The 15382-nt window shown below is 49.0% G+C and overlaps 1 protein-coding gene across 1 annotated transcript in view; it reads left to right on the top strand.

Annotated features, from left to right (window-relative positions):
• The window catches only part of SDE2 (spliceosome associated SDE2), a 200834-nt gene extending 186855 nt beyond the window's left edge, over positions 1–13979 (top strand). The window contains exon 7 of the mRNA XM_086926176.1: positions 13648–13979. Within this exon, the coding sequence (XP_086782302.1) occupies positions 13648–13863 (216 nt within the window). The 3' untranslated portion in view covers positions 13864–13979. The remainder of the gene's footprint in view (positions 1–13647) is intronic.
• The last annotated feature ends 1403 nt before the right edge of the window (positions 13980–15382 follow it).

The following is a 15382-nucleotide window of genomic DNA, read 5'->3' as shown; positions in this document are numbered from 1 at the left end:
TGAAGCAGATAGGAAATGCTTGGTGTCCGAGGATGGTAGATGTGATCAGGGTATTTAACAAACTAATGGCTAAAGTTTAACTTGAGTTCCACCCTTCCCCAGAAACTAATTATATCTTGTGTACGCCTTTAGAGAGACAGTTACCAAAGCAGCACTCCTCCATGTGGCTTGTAAATTATAATACTCCCTCAAACAAATTGCTAGAGAAGACTTGACCTAGTGGCTAGAGCTGCCACCCTTGTAACCAAGTTCAAATACTGGCCTTTGCGCTTGACTCAACATTGTGTCATTCTGGACACATAACTTAATTCCACCTTTGCCCAAAAACAATGTTAATGTAATGTGTGTAAAATGTATTTATGTACACGATCTTATAGACTGTCTCCTAACTCCTCACTTAATATACAGCACTCTTTTGCTTTGTAGCTAGGGTCGTGTTATATTATTACCAATTCATACAGAGTGACACAAGTACACATTTATAAAACATACAATAAGTACTGCAAGAGTAAATGAAATAAAAGACCTATGTTTTGCATCATAGGATGATCATTGATAGTCAGAAACGCTGGAATAATTCCCCCCTTCATTGGCGGATCCATGGCTCTTTACCTTGTTTGGCCTACCTTTGTAGTCTTTAGTAGGAGATGGTACAGAAAGTGAAACAGGTTGAGATGTCGATATTTTGAGTCTTCTCCTCTCTCTCCCTCAACCCTCATGTATTCCAACATGCCTCTCAATCTCATGCCTTTGTTGTCTTTTATAGTTCTTTCTGACGTGTTCTTGCAGATGTCGCAGGGTAAACACACTACGCATATTTTGTGGATGCCAGTTACAGCCTTTTTTCTTCCACATGAATGGCACTTTGAAAAGAGAGAAGGCAATTGGACTAAAACTCCATTCAAAATCCAAGGGAATCTCTCAACAGCAGATGATAAACGTCGAGTGAATCCAATAAAATATATTTTTCCTGAATGAAAAATATGCCTTTTAGGGCAAAAGACCTCAGAGGTGTCCTGAGATCCTTCTCTCACAAGCCGGAAAAATAAAACTGGGTTAGAAAGGCATCTGCCAGTACAGTACATTGTGGGAAAGGTTACCGTTGAGGTTCTCAAAGGGACAGGATACTTTTTTCTCCTCTGTGCCTACTGTAAGCCAAACAGTCTACATTTTACCTTTGTGTTCGGCATAGAAATTGGTGCTTTTTTATCTGCCTATAAATGCTGCAAAACAGAAATATGAATATAAACTGTTATTGGAACATTCATAAAAAATGAAACCTGTTGGGGTCCATCCATAGATATATGGACAAAATACATTCTCTGATGCTGTTTCCATGGAAGAAAACTATATAAAAAGATATTCCAGGATCTGCACATACAGCAGGGAATTATTGTAGCATTTATGACTTCCAATGAAGAGTCCTACCATGCAGAATCAGGACTTAACCTTTACATATAATGCGGCCAAACAGTCAATCAAAATGTGTTTGTTTTGAGGGGCGTGGCAGAGACACCGAACATGGCAGGCACTCATTGCTGAGCTCTTCTGTCTCTCTGCCCTAATCCGACAGCCAATCCGAAGCCCATGGGTCTCCAAAGGCGGCATCCGCTGGGAACTGCCACCGACGGCCCGCGGAGCAAGAAACAGTCCCCTGGCATCAAGTTGGATGCTTTGAGCACCGGACAAGCTTGGAGACTGATTAGGTGGGAGCAGGCCCCACTGCGCAGGCAGATGGACGGCCACGCAGATTGGGGGCCTCAACAAGAGTGGGGAGAATGGGGCAGTGGAGAGCCCACGTCGAACAACTGAACCGGGATGCTCGACAAGGAAGCTATGTAGGGGATGGCTGCTGTGGGCCGCAGAGGGCAGGAAAGGGAGAGAGGAAAGTGTTGCCTGCTGGGCCTCGCCCTTGAGTACGCTGCACTCCGAGACCTGGTGAGGGCCCAGTGACCGGCAGACTGGCTTGGGGGCAGGGGGCGGGGAGGAGTGGACGTGGGGAGTGCTTGGCAGACGGAGCTCTGGTATCCCTAAGGGGATCTTAAAGGGCAACCTGGACCTGCAGAATGAAGGGCCCGAGAACCTTTGGCCCGCCTTGTTGACGGATGCACTCGGGGGCATTGCTAATGTGCACTACCAAAGCCTGCCTGGCAAGGACGTCTACAGAGGTGATGCGGTTGCTCACCAGTTACCCACTGCCAGAAAATCCCAGAACTAAGATTTGTCAGACTGTAAGCACAGACTGATCACTGCTCGCTAGTGGCCTGTCCAAGAGAGACCCCATAGGTTGCTTGAAGAGGACTTGGAAGAGACCAGTTATATGCAGAGGGGTTCTCCTGTCATATTAACCTCTGGATTGTGGAGATACACGAGGGCTTAGAGGGCACCTCTGCTGCCCATTTAGTTGCAGATTGGATATAGACTTGGTCCCCAGAGGAGATATGTCCATTTGTTTTGCTATATCGGAAGCCCCTCTACGCCCCATCATAGCTAGGTTGTTCAACTTCACATACAGAGGCACAATCCTTAAGGCTTCCCAGACAATGGACACCTTACAATGCAACTCTGTGCAGATTATGGTGTTCCCTGATTACACCTGGAAGGTGCTGCAACAGAGACGTTCCTTTCTGGAGGTAAAACAAAAAGAGAGCCATGCAAATCCAATATAAGTTGCTTTTTCCACCCTCCTCAAAGTGATTTTAAACAATACCACACTTTTCTTTGACACGGCAGAAGCCGTCTGGTCATGGTTGGAGGAGAGACCTGCCTTCTGGCGATCCTCGCCCCATGGATCCGGCCCTATAGGTTGCTTGGAGGGCCATAAGGAACAGAAACTGTACCAGATACCGACCAGAAGCAATCTGAGGTGTCACCGTTCCAGGAGCTGCTTGTCGACAGACTTGAGTCCACACTGAAAAACTCTGACGTCCATGGGTGGCAGACCTCCTGGAGCCACACCCACACAACCTTGACTTGCATTTTCTTGGAGAGCCTGCCAGGGGGCTTATGTGCCATTCACTTCAAGCCGTCAACTGGTGGAGATCTGCGTTGCAGTGATAGCCCTCCCTTACGATTATTTCTCTTTCTTTCTTGCTCTCTACTTCTGTGTATTTATTGAGGTTGATTGATTTGTTGGGGGAGGGGGAGATTGGTTTGTTAGAGTGGACTCAGTTGGGGTTTACGTGCCCGGTTGGCATATGTCCCCAGTTTATTCCATAACAGATGCCTCCTGTTTTCAGGGTGGTGGGAGGTGGGTGGGGGAGGGGTTTGTTCACACATTATCTTACAAGCACTCAGAAATAGACCTTCACAAGGGACATATTCCAGACCAATGCGACTAACGCCAACGAGCTGTCCCAACATTATCCAGCAGCTCGCAAAGCCCACCTGCGAGGCCACAGACCTCACACCCTACCAGGAACTCTGCAACAAGCTCGGCTCCTACTTCCATCTGAAGATCAATGCCCTCTATGACCGCTTCAGTGAGCAAGCAACAGACAACGTCCCCCCCCTACCTACCGCTGATAAGCCAACCATCACGTCCTGGGATCCCGCTACCGTCGAGCTCATCACCACGACCATGAAGAAAATCACTCAGGAGCCCCAATTGACCCCTGGCCACCCCACATCTTCCACACCCAAACTAGAACGAATGATCACCACCTCCCTCAGATGCAGCACCTGCCCTGACGACTGGAAACTGGCGGAGGTGAAACCCCTCCTCAAGAAACCAACGGCTGACCCAACTGCCCTGAAAAACTACCGACCCATCTCTCTCCTCCCCATCTCTCTCCTCCCCATCGCAGCCAAAGTCACAGAGAGACTCGTGACCGCCTTTATCGAAGAGAACTCCATCCTAGACACCTCCCAGTCGGGCTTCCACAGCAACCACAGTACCGAGACCGCCATCCTCGCTCCCACAGACGACATCCGCATGCTACTCGACCAGGAACGCAACGCAGCCCTCATCCTTCAAGACCTCTCCGCAGCCTTTGACACCGTCTCACATCGCACTCAGACTCCATTACGCGGGGATACAAGGAACCGCCCTAGACTGGATCCAATCCTTCCGCTCCTGCAGAACCCAGAGGATCAGACTCTTCCACCCCCCCCCCTTCCTCTCCGAACCCACCTACATCAACTGCGGAGTACCCCAAGGATCATCGCTCAGCCCGACGCTCTTCAAGATCTACATGGCCCCCCTCGCCGTCATCGTCTGACACCATGGGCTCAGCATCGTATCCTACGCCGATGACACCCAGCTCATCCTCTCACTCACGAAGAATCCCGAAGACACCAGACTCTACTTCCAGGAAGGAATGAAGAATGTGGCAGCCTAGATGGAGGCTCAACTCCGAGAAGACGGAGGTCCTCATCCTCGGGCCCTGCACCTCCGCCTAGGACAACACCTGGTGGCCCTACACCCATGGGAACCCACCAACCCCGATCGACCACGCTCGGAACCTCGGAATCATCCTTGACTCCTCCCTCTCCATGAACCGCCAGATCAACGCTGTCGGGTCCACCAGCTTCAACTGCCTTTGCATCCTCCGTAAGACCTTCAAATGGATCCCCCCTGAATACAGAAAGACGGTCACCCACAAACTCATAACCAGCAGACTGGACTACGGCAAAGCCCTCTACGCCGGAGTCAACAGAACTCTTCTACATAAACTCCAAACCATCCCGAGCGGCGCAGCCAGACTCGTCCTCTGGACACAGCGTCACAAGCACATGACCCAACACCTACGAGACCTTCACTGGCTACATGTCGAAAAAAGGATCACCTTCAAACTCCTCACCCACACCTACAAATCCCTCAACAACATCGGACCCAAATACCTCAATGACAGAGTATCTTACCACGTACTCAAGAGGCATCTCTGCTCCACCGACATCACCCTGGCAGAGGTCGCCCACATCCGCAGACCGAGAACTGGCGGTAGAGCCTTCTCCTACATGGCAGCCAAGACCTGGAACAAGCTCCCTGTAACCATCAGACGCTCCTCGACCCTACACACATTCAGGAAGGACCTCAAGACCTGGCTTTTCAACCGCCCCCTCCCACTCAACCGGTGCCTTGAGACCCTCACTGGTGAGTAGCACACTTTACAAACACCCTGATTGATTGATTGAGACACGACAGCCTGTGCACTAATTATTACCCATGGGTACTGACTCCAGACAGCCCTAATGCACCCACACACATTGACCCGCTTTCACAGTTAACCTCCTCACATGGAATGCCAATGACTTCTCAGACCCAGTCAAATAGAGGATGATCCTGCGAGAAAGGCTAAACGCTATAGAGTGGAGATTCTCCTCATGCAAATAGGCACCTGCTCGGCAACAGTTGTCCCTTTCTGATGAGGATGGGTTAGTCCCAAGTATTCCACACAGGTTTTATGAGGGGGTCCCAGGAAATGGCAGTGTTTATACATCGAGTACCTTTGAAGGTGACCCGGAAATGGTATGATAATGGGGCTTCTATGTGGCGGTGGCCAGCCTCCTAGATGGGAGACCGCTCACGATCCTTAGTGTTCACACCCCGCCCCTTACTGCTTGCTTCTTGTATGCACTGAGAGCACAATTTCCAGCTGGATCTTTGGGGGAGCAGGAGGGTTGTAAAGAATGGGGTGGCCTGTCCTCTCCTTGATGGATCCTGGGTGTAGGGGGTACATTTACAAGCCCAACGACCCCCTCTTGCACGATTTCCGGAGGCCTTAGGGCTTTTGGATGTATGGCAGACCCTTCACCCTGGCCAGGGGCCTATAAAGTGATAGGTGTTCTCACGCCTGGACTACTTCCTCATGACGTACATAAAGTTATGGACACAAATTCTTGTGAGAGTATTGTCCGACCACTCCCTGCTGGAGCTGCGGCTATGCCTGGGCCCGTACTGGACGATGGCGAGTTGGCGACTCCATGCTTTATGGTTACGTGACACTGAGGCCAGGACAAGTATCTACTGTGCTTTTGTTCAATACCTAAAGCTAAATGCTGGGTCAGTAGACTGCCCAGTAACACTATGGGAGGCAATAAAAGCAACTCTGCAGGCGTACATTATCAGTTACATCTCTGGCAGGCAGTGCAGACGGCGACAAGAGATGACTGACCTTGAGAATCTCATCCTACAGCTGGAAAGAAAGTTGGCGACTTCCTGTGAGCAGGGGCGCCTTAGGGACTCCGGTCACACGCAATGGTGTACTGCAACAGACACTGTTGCAAGAGGCCCGGACGTTGTGGCTCACCACACAGTTGCATCTATCAATGGGGAGGCAAAACAAGCAGGAACCTCCTCTGGCTCTGTACAAACACCACCCGACCCGAACCTCCTACTATGCAACGCTATACTCTGATGTAGATTGGTCTGGCAAGACAGCCCTACAGGAGTTTGTGAGAGATCTTACCCACCGTAAGATCTCTCACAAACTCCTGTACCACTGCAGCGGGAGGATGCGGCGGCGCAGGAAGAGAATATCACACAGTAGGACGCTTTACAGGCCCTCACCCAGCTTAGAGCGGGGAAAACTCCAGGTCCTAATGGCTTCCTGCTGTAATTCTTCAAAACGTAAAGCATCTAGTTTATTGACCCATAGCTTAATGCCCTACTCGTAGCCCGAGAGGTGGGGGCCTTGCCGCCAGACCTCCACCTGACCGAGATAGTGGTGATACTGAAACCAGGACACCCACCGCAGTGCTGCTTGTCACATCTATTTATTTCAGTCTCTTAATATAGAGGCAAAGATATGGCCCAAAGTTTTAGCTAATCAGTTTCTCAGTGTTCCGCCCGCTTGTCCATCTTGATCAATCAGGCTTCATGCCATACCAAGCCACATGTTATAATATCAGTTGTGATCACAATGCCATGGCCCTGACCGAACAGTGGCTGGAGCCACACGCTCCTGCATACTAGCTGACTTCCGGAAAGCTTTTGCTCAGTACTTTGGGTCTACCGAGTTCTGCCTTTTGACAAGATTGAGCTTTGGCTCTAAGTTTATTAACAAAGTATGACTGCTGTATACAGACTTTTAGGGCTGAGTGCGGCAAGGTAGCGTCGCTTTGGGAAGGGTTCAGAAATGTAGGGTAACTCGGCAGGGGTGCCCTCTGTCGCTACTGTACTCGCTTTGGCAATTAAGCCTTTAGCCAGGTGGATGAGAGTAGATGCCCTGGTCTGGGCTGAATGCCGGCTGCCTCTGGCCACATAGCATTATATGAAGATGATTTCCTCATGTTTATGGCTGAGCCTCAAGACACAGGACCTGAGTCCTCCAGAATCAGCACATTTTTGGAGCATTTACAGGGCTTACCCCGAATAAAACCAAGCCCATAATATACCCGATCAACTGCCCGCCCTCGCAGCTCCGGCGGAGCCCGCGCAGTCTCATCCAACCCCACACCCTCCGGTCCCTGGGCTCAATGCGACTCCGGAGCACATTCGAGACTTCCTCGTGGCCATGAGGACTCATTCCGCCGTCGAGACCTGCTGGCGCGCCTTTGGACCCCGCGGGTCTGACTGGGGATCCTAGCCCTGTGTTGCCGGTGGCTTCGGCCCCGGCGCCGCCGGCAACTTCGGTCCCGGCGGCGGGGACTTTGGTCCTGGCATCGCAGGACCCCGTGGGATCCAGGCCTGGATCCGGGTCGACCCCCTCAGAGACACCACTGGTGCCGTCCTCTGGCGACACCGGCCAGGTTTCAGCCCGGGCTCGGCGTCGGACAGGCGCCGATCGGCTCAGACGCCGACTGGTGAGTTGTTCACCTATGCCCTGGCTCCGTCATTTCTGCCTGTTTATCAGGATACGGATGAAGGGGAGGACTGGTAGGGGTCTGAGAACCCTCTGGCACAGCAGTGCCGGTTAAGTCAGGACTGGACAGATGAGCTAGGGGAGTCCAGTAGTCTAGACACTTCGCCTGACACTGGTTTTCTCTCTCCTCCTTCCGTGGCTACGGAGGAGGGAGCTACTTATGCTGTGGTGCTGCACAAGGAAGCCAAGGCCTTGGGCCTTGAGCTCCCTGCAGCGGCCGCGAGGTCTAACCTCCTCCCTGAGGTGCTTCAACCGCCTGTAAGCTCTTAGGAGCCTCTGCTGCAGTTTAATGAGGCCCTCACTGACGTTCTGATGGGCACTTGGTCCAAGCCCACCACTGTCCCTCCTGTGGATCGGAACGTGGCCCGGTGACACCGCCCAGCTCCGGGCGACCCCTGCTTTCTGTCCACCCACCCCACCCCTGAGAGTCTGGTTATCCAGGCCTCCACGTCCTAAACCGCCTTCCCGACTGCACCTCCGGACCGGCAATCCAAACGGCTTGAACAGTTTGGCAAGAAACTATTTTCCTCCATCTGTCCAGGGTTGAAGTCCAATAATACTTAATGCCTTTTGGACCGTTATTCCCACTCTCTGTGGGATACAGTGGCGTACGTGCTGCCCCAGTGTCCAGAGGAGGTCGGGGCTCGGCTCGCCCAGGCTCTTGCTGAGGGGCGGGATGCAGCACGGTATTCCATTCGATGTGGACTTGACACCACGGAGTCGCTGGGCAGAGCGATTGCAACGACGGTGGCGATGCGTCGTCACGCCTGGCTGAGGTCCACAAACTTTTCAGGGGATGTCCAGAGCACTCTCATGGACATGCCTTTTGATGGCCGTCGCCTCTGTGGCGCAAGGCAGATAGCGCGCTGGAGCGCTTTAAGGACTCCAGGGCTACGGGCAAGTCCTTGGGCCTGTCGGCCCAGCGCCAGCAAGCTTCTGCTTTTCACCTTTTTCGTGACCAAGGAAGGGGCAACCCCGCTTTCGTCCAGCCACAGGCCGCAGAACCAACCTTAGCGCGGTCGCCGACATGCATTCCGCCGCGGTGGAACAGGGGTACAGAGTCCACATCCGCTCCTGCAGCAACTGCCTCAAACCCTTCCTAGTCCGAGCTTTCAGGCCCATTCCACGCCAGTTGGAAGCAGAGTTCGCCATCACCTGCTACACTGGCGTACCATCACTTTGGACAGGTGGGTGCTGCAAATTGTCCGAAGGGGCTACTCCCTCCCCTTTGAGATGACCCCTCCAGCCATGCCACCGTAGTACCACTTCATGTCGGGGATCACTTGCAACTTCTGCAGGAGGAAGTTACGGCCCTCTTGGCCAAGGGGGCCATCGAGCGCGTTCCTGGGACAGAAGTAGGACGGGGTTGTTACTCCCACTACTTTCTGGTTCCCACTACTTTCTGGTACAAAGGGGGCCTACGCCCTATCTTGGACCTCGGGAGCGTTAACGTCTTTCTCCGGAAGGAAAAGTTCAAGATGCTGACGTTAGCCCAGGTTTTGGCTGCCCTAGGCCCTGGAGACTGGATGGTAGTGTTGGACTTGCAGGACGCTTATTTCCACATTCCAGTCCTGCCGGCCCACATCAACACGCCGAAGTCACATCTGAGTCCCTCCCAGAAGCTCCTCTTCATAGGAGCGGTTCTGCACTCTGCGCAATTTCGGGTTTATCCTCCCGAGCAGCGGGTTCGGGATATTCATGCTCTGATTCCAATCTTTCAGCCTTTATCCTGAGTTTCGGTCAGGATGGCCCTACAGCTGCTGGGTCTGATGGCCTCCTGCAGGTACATCATGCCAGGTGGCGGATGCGGGCTCTGCAGTGGGACCTGAAGTTCCAGTGGGCACAACATCAGGACAACCTGTCCTACCACGTCCTGATCTCGGAGGGCACTGCAAGACAGTTGCAGTGGTCGCTCACGGACCGCGATTGGGTCAGTGGCAGATCCCTCTCCCTACCCCAACTGGAGCACACAGTGGTGACGGATGCGCCCCTCCTGGGAATGGGGGGCCACATGGGAGAGGCAAAGATCAGAGGCTGCTGGTCTCCGGCGGAGTCCCGGCTCCATATCCACCTTCTGAAGCTGCGGGCGATCAGACTTGCACGGAAGGCATTCCTTCCCTCTGTCCGGGGAAGTGTAGTGCAGGTGTTCACAGACCACACCACTGCCATGTGGTATTGCAACAAACAGGGCGGGGTGGGGTCGTGGATCCTTTGTCAGGAGGCTCCACCGTCTGGACCCAAAACGTGCGCTTTTCTTTTACCTAAACCGCACACAACCATTCCTGGCTGATGACCAACTGTTTGTTGGCTACGTGGGCGCTAAGAAGGGACGGGCGGTGCACAAACGGACCAAAGATCTGTTATTCTTTGGCTAAAAAGGATCCTCCTGAGGGGCTGCGCGCCAATTCCACTCTGGCCACAGCGGCTACAACTGCCTTGGGACGGGGAGTCCCTTTGCAGGACATTTGTCAGGCAGCTGCGTGGGCCTCGCTGCACACGCTGGCCAAGCATTACTGCCTGTACAGTCCAGTCCGGAGAGACTGCTTCTTTGGCCATTCCGTTCTCCAGGACTTTCTGGTGTGATTTTGGTTCGCAGACCCACCACCGGGGTTGGTATTGCTGGGGTATCTATTCTAAGGTAAGGAATCTAACACTAATGTGTTTCTTTCAGATGCACAAGTTACTTACCTTCGGTAACAATATATCAAGACCTTATCGGTTATATATTTCATTTACAGCAAGCAGTACTTGCTTATACAGCAATCCGATTACATTCGGCAGCTTTAGATGCTTACATGTAACATATGACACTTTTTGAAGTAACAGTTAAAGCTTTTTATGGAAGGGATAAAAAGAGTCAATCCACCCCACCAGCACCAGTACAGAACCTTAATATTGGTCTCACAAGAGTTAAGGGTCCTTTGACTTCCTTTAGAGGAAAAAGTGAAATACAAGCCCTTACACAGGAAGAACATTTCTTTCAAATATTTCCAAGAAAATTAGTGCTTTGCACTAACTTTAAATTTTTACCAAAGGTAGTGTCAGCCTTGCATACGAACCGGACAATTGAGCTACCAGTTCTCTTCCCTAAACCGGAAGCAGAAAGTGCTGTGCGCACAATAGATTTTAAACGGGCATTAATGTATTACGTAAAGAGAAGTAAACCTTTTTGCAAAACACAACCATTTGTTGTATTTGCAAAAGCACACCTTGGATATCCAATGCCCAAGGAAAGAATAGCTAAATTAATAGTTAGATATATCCAGACTTGCTACCGCAAAGCGAAGAGAATGCTAACTGTAACTCCAAGGGTTCACTCCACCCACAGAAAAGGAGCCTCACTGGCCTTTTAGGGAACTTCCCATTCGTGGATATTTGTAAAGCAGCTACATGAAATAACCTACATACATTCACAAAACATTATTGTGTTGATGTTTTAGCTAATCAACAAGCTAGAGTGGGTCAAGCTATATTTAGAACACTTTGTCAAACATCTACATCAGCCAGTAGCTTACCACCGCTTATGGGGAGCACTACTTTACATTTTATGCTGAGACTTTGTATCTATAGCAAACACCTGTTACGAATGGAATATGTTACTTACCCTGTAAACATTTATTCGTAGCATGTCGTGCGGTAGATTCATATGTAGCCACCCTCTTCCTCTGCAGCTTTTGGTTCACAAATATACTTACCTAGGAACACTCTACATAATCCTACATTTCAATTGCATGCTCCTCTTTCCTGTCACTATACTGCTTCTATTCTAAAGCTCACTCAATGAGCTAAAAACAATCTAACGTAGTAGCCAATGACCGCGCACAATACAGACTATAGGAGGAGTCACCTCGTCAGTATAAGAACTTCTTCGAATTAAAAAAAGCTTGTAAATGTTAGAGCCCAAAACTAGATGGCAGGAGTATACTAAGCATATGCATCCGCAGCAACACACACTACGAATAGGTGCTTACGGGGTAAGGTATTCCATCTACCTCACCAAGTAGAGTTGTCAAAGTGAGACAATAATGGGAGAAAGAATGTGCTACAGATGTCCTCCGATAGGATACAATGAGCTTCACAACTTTGCTCAAATAAAAGCAGCCAACATTTAGATGTTCTTCCTCTCTGACTCAAGTAGTCAGACAGAAAATCAATGTCAAAAATCTTGCATGGACAGAATAGGGTGTCAAAAATATTGAGGACCAAAATATCGAGAAGGTAAGTGCAAATAGGCAAGTATAGATTTACTATTCTTACCTCCACAGCTATATCATCAAGGTACATTTATGTGGAGTTAAGTAAAGTAAAACGGTGCATGCTATCAGAAACTTACCTTCACAAATTGTTGTCCTTGATATTCTTGGCACAGTTTTATGTCCAAACATCCCGACTCAACCTGTGCACCTGAACAACTGAGACAGTCCAGGCAGGCAGTGCCATACCGCAAATCCTCCTGAAAATACCTGGTCGGCACCGACTCGTCAAGACCTGCTGCGAGGAACTCCTGACTGCCCAGCCTTCCACCTTTGCAGTTACCTTGAGATATCGACCACTTTCTCCCAAAGTAAAGAGAGCGAGTTCTGTGGAGACCTGACAACTCCTCATCCAATGGTATTCCAGGATTCTAGCATCACGCACAAGATGTGAAGGTGCTAGTAAGTCCATGCAGAGCACTGCAGCATGCAATGAAAACGGTTCCTCCAACCCAACCAGGTGAACTGCATTAAGATTCAGGGCTTACATGCATGATTTCTTAACATTGTATACAGCACAATTGCAGAGTAGTGAGAGGCTTACAGGATGGACCTGTGTAGTCACAGGATGGACCTGTGTAGTCATATGGCACCTCACCATCCGTCAGTCAAAAACGCTTTTGTCGACTTCTTCCATAGTTGAAAGACAGTAGACTCTAGAACAAAATTAGATTCTGCATGCAAAATACAGGGTATGTTTAAAGCTAATGGGGCAGCATCAAATTACAGCCTTTCTTCCACTCTATGCCCATCCTTCCTATCACTTGCTTTTCCAATAAATTGAATAATCTTGTGAAGCAACTGATGTTTGTGAGTGGAACATTTAGGGGCATTCCTGAAATATGAATTTGCATCCATTCTCTGCAGTGATGAGCATCTGTTTTTCCTTCGTGGTACTCTCCTGCAGTGGCAGAAGTGTGAGTGTTTGCCTCCCGTTGAAGTGCATAGAATGAGACACAGGAATGGGGTCATTGTTTGTTTCGTGGAGGCTGTCAAGTGCCTTAAAGGGCAGGTTTCTTATACTTCCCTTAGTGATTACGCTCAGCAAATTTCATGTTAATTCTGGTGTAGCTGATCATAATATGTGTGGGGCTTCCAAACTTATATTAAAGAATAGAAGAGGGGAATTTAAAAATTAAGTTCTCAAGTAGTTTTCTTAAATCCTGATAGTCATATCCCTCTTCGATCATGGATTGTCGATTTAGAAACATTTGCACCCTCCTAAACCGATGCATAGAAGCCTCGGCACAGATGATGGACTAGCAAAGGTAAGAGGTGTGTAAAACATGTGATCAACTATCTGTGTACATGAGGTATGTGACATTTGAGGGCCAGGGAAGTGGCATCAGTGAATAATGGGTTTACCTTTAAAGCTGCAGACACTTCAGTTTATTGTATTTTAAAAACACAAACATTTTTTGACCCGAAGAATAAGCGTCATTAGCAGCTTGTCTCAAGCTTTGAAATCAAACTGAAACCTAAAATGTTGATTGTGCTTTTTCACAAGTGACAAGCGGCCAGCAACAGACTCTAGCAATACGTCTGTTATCTGATGAAGTATTCATGCATTTCCCTCTTCTACTTTGCAGGCTCCTTCCCCGGTGGACCTGGAGGACTTCTCGACTGCGGCTGCACTGGAGCTCCTTGGATTGGAAACCCTGAAGCAAGAGTTGATGTCTCGTGGACTGAAATGTGGGGGCACTTTACAAGAAAGAGCTGCCAGGCTTTTCTCTGTTAAAGGACTGACCACAAACCAGATAGATCCATCCTTGTTTGCAAAACCTTCCAAGGGGAAAAAGAAATGACAACGTACTCCAGAAAAGTGTGCCCTTTTTAATGAGTGTTCCCCTTTGATCAGTTGTTCCTTAAGGGTCGTATCTGTAAACCGATGGAATTCAAATAAATGATGTTTAAAAAATTGAGACGTTTCTTTATTATCTTTTGAAACATCGAGGAAAGGATTGTATATGAATGTGCTGTGAAATGAATGCCCGAATTAATATAGTAAAGTTCCGATATATACACCACAAGAAACAAAGGGCCAAAAACAAATCAAAATGTCAATGTTGGCACTTAAATAAGGGCAAGAGTACATTGTTCTACTAAATGTTCTCCTTACACATGCTCGCTTATCCAAAAGCATAGAATAATTTATTGTCACTAGGCCGAGTCCCAAAAAAATTGATAACAATTTCTTGCTTTAGGGTGCTACTCATTTGTGGTATCCAGAAGCGTAGAATACTTCATTGTCAGTAGTCTGATTCGTAGAAAACATTTTAAACAATTTCTCACTTTAGCTTTCCTCTCGTCTGTTCCTATTTGTCTTATCCAGAAGCATAGAATACTTCAGTGTTGCTAGGCTGAATCTTTCCTTTTTGTTTCCTCATCTGTTTTATTATACAAGAATAAATGCAAATAAAAAAAAAATCAAAAGTCCTTACAAGAAAAAAGATCTCGCATTTTAGAGCACAGTTTTCTTCCTTACCTTTTCATCGTGTTTTCTCTTTTTCTATGTGAAGGCTTTTTATTTGCACTTTGGAGTCCCTCTATCCTCAGCTGAGTGAACAGGGCCTAGCCAATGAGGAAAACAAAATGTCTTTGTCCTTAATGATTATTCTAAAACGTCCAGGCATCCCAGACTTAAACTATCAGTAGCTTGACATTCTTCAAGGGCAGGTTACTGTCCCAGAAAAGACCCCTGCCCCTAGCTACACGGAAACTGAAAAGGAGGTATTCTCTCCTTTCCTTCGCCATCACACCTGGGAACGAGGTCCCTGCTCAGCCATCTTGGTGTATTCCTAAGCCTGCATTCAGCTGCCAATATTGCCTTGTGCAACATCTGTGCCGATAGAACATTTGGAATGTTAGAGACATTCAATACTGAGTGGTACAAAGCATTTTTCTGCACCGTTAACCTTTAACATTGAGCTAGGTGCGAAGGAGGAAATATCTGCAAAGGCAACGGAGAAAACAAAACATGGGCACCCTGCCCTTTGAGCAAGTGGTGTGAGAAGGGTGGGCCTCTTAGGTTTTCATGGGATTACCACTAGTTCTTTGTTTCCTGCTAGACTTTCCTTCAGCCACACCTCCCCCCACCAATCCCCGACCCCCTTCCTTGTCACGACCAGGCTTCTTTTGAAGACATGACTCACTAATCAGTAATGGAATTTCAGATAACCTCTTTATTGATAAATACCTATTAGAAAACTACTGCATGTAGTAGACCAGTTCCAGTGTTTCAGTGCGGAGTACCCCCGCATCTGCTAGAAAGACTGTCCTCCCCCCGAACTCTGTCGCTTGTTGCAGTGGTCATACATTTGATAC

This window comes from Lissotriton vulgaris, chromosome 6 (assembly GCF_964263255.1).
Source record: "Lissotriton vulgaris chromosome 6, aLisVul1.2, whole genome shotgun sequence".
NCBI classification, from domain to species: Eukaryota; Metazoa; Chordata; class Amphibia; order Caudata; family Salamandridae; genus Lissotriton; species Lissotriton vulgaris.
The sequence above is the reverse complement of the archived record's forward strand: the minus strand, read 5'-3'. Positions and strand labels throughout refer to the sequence as shown.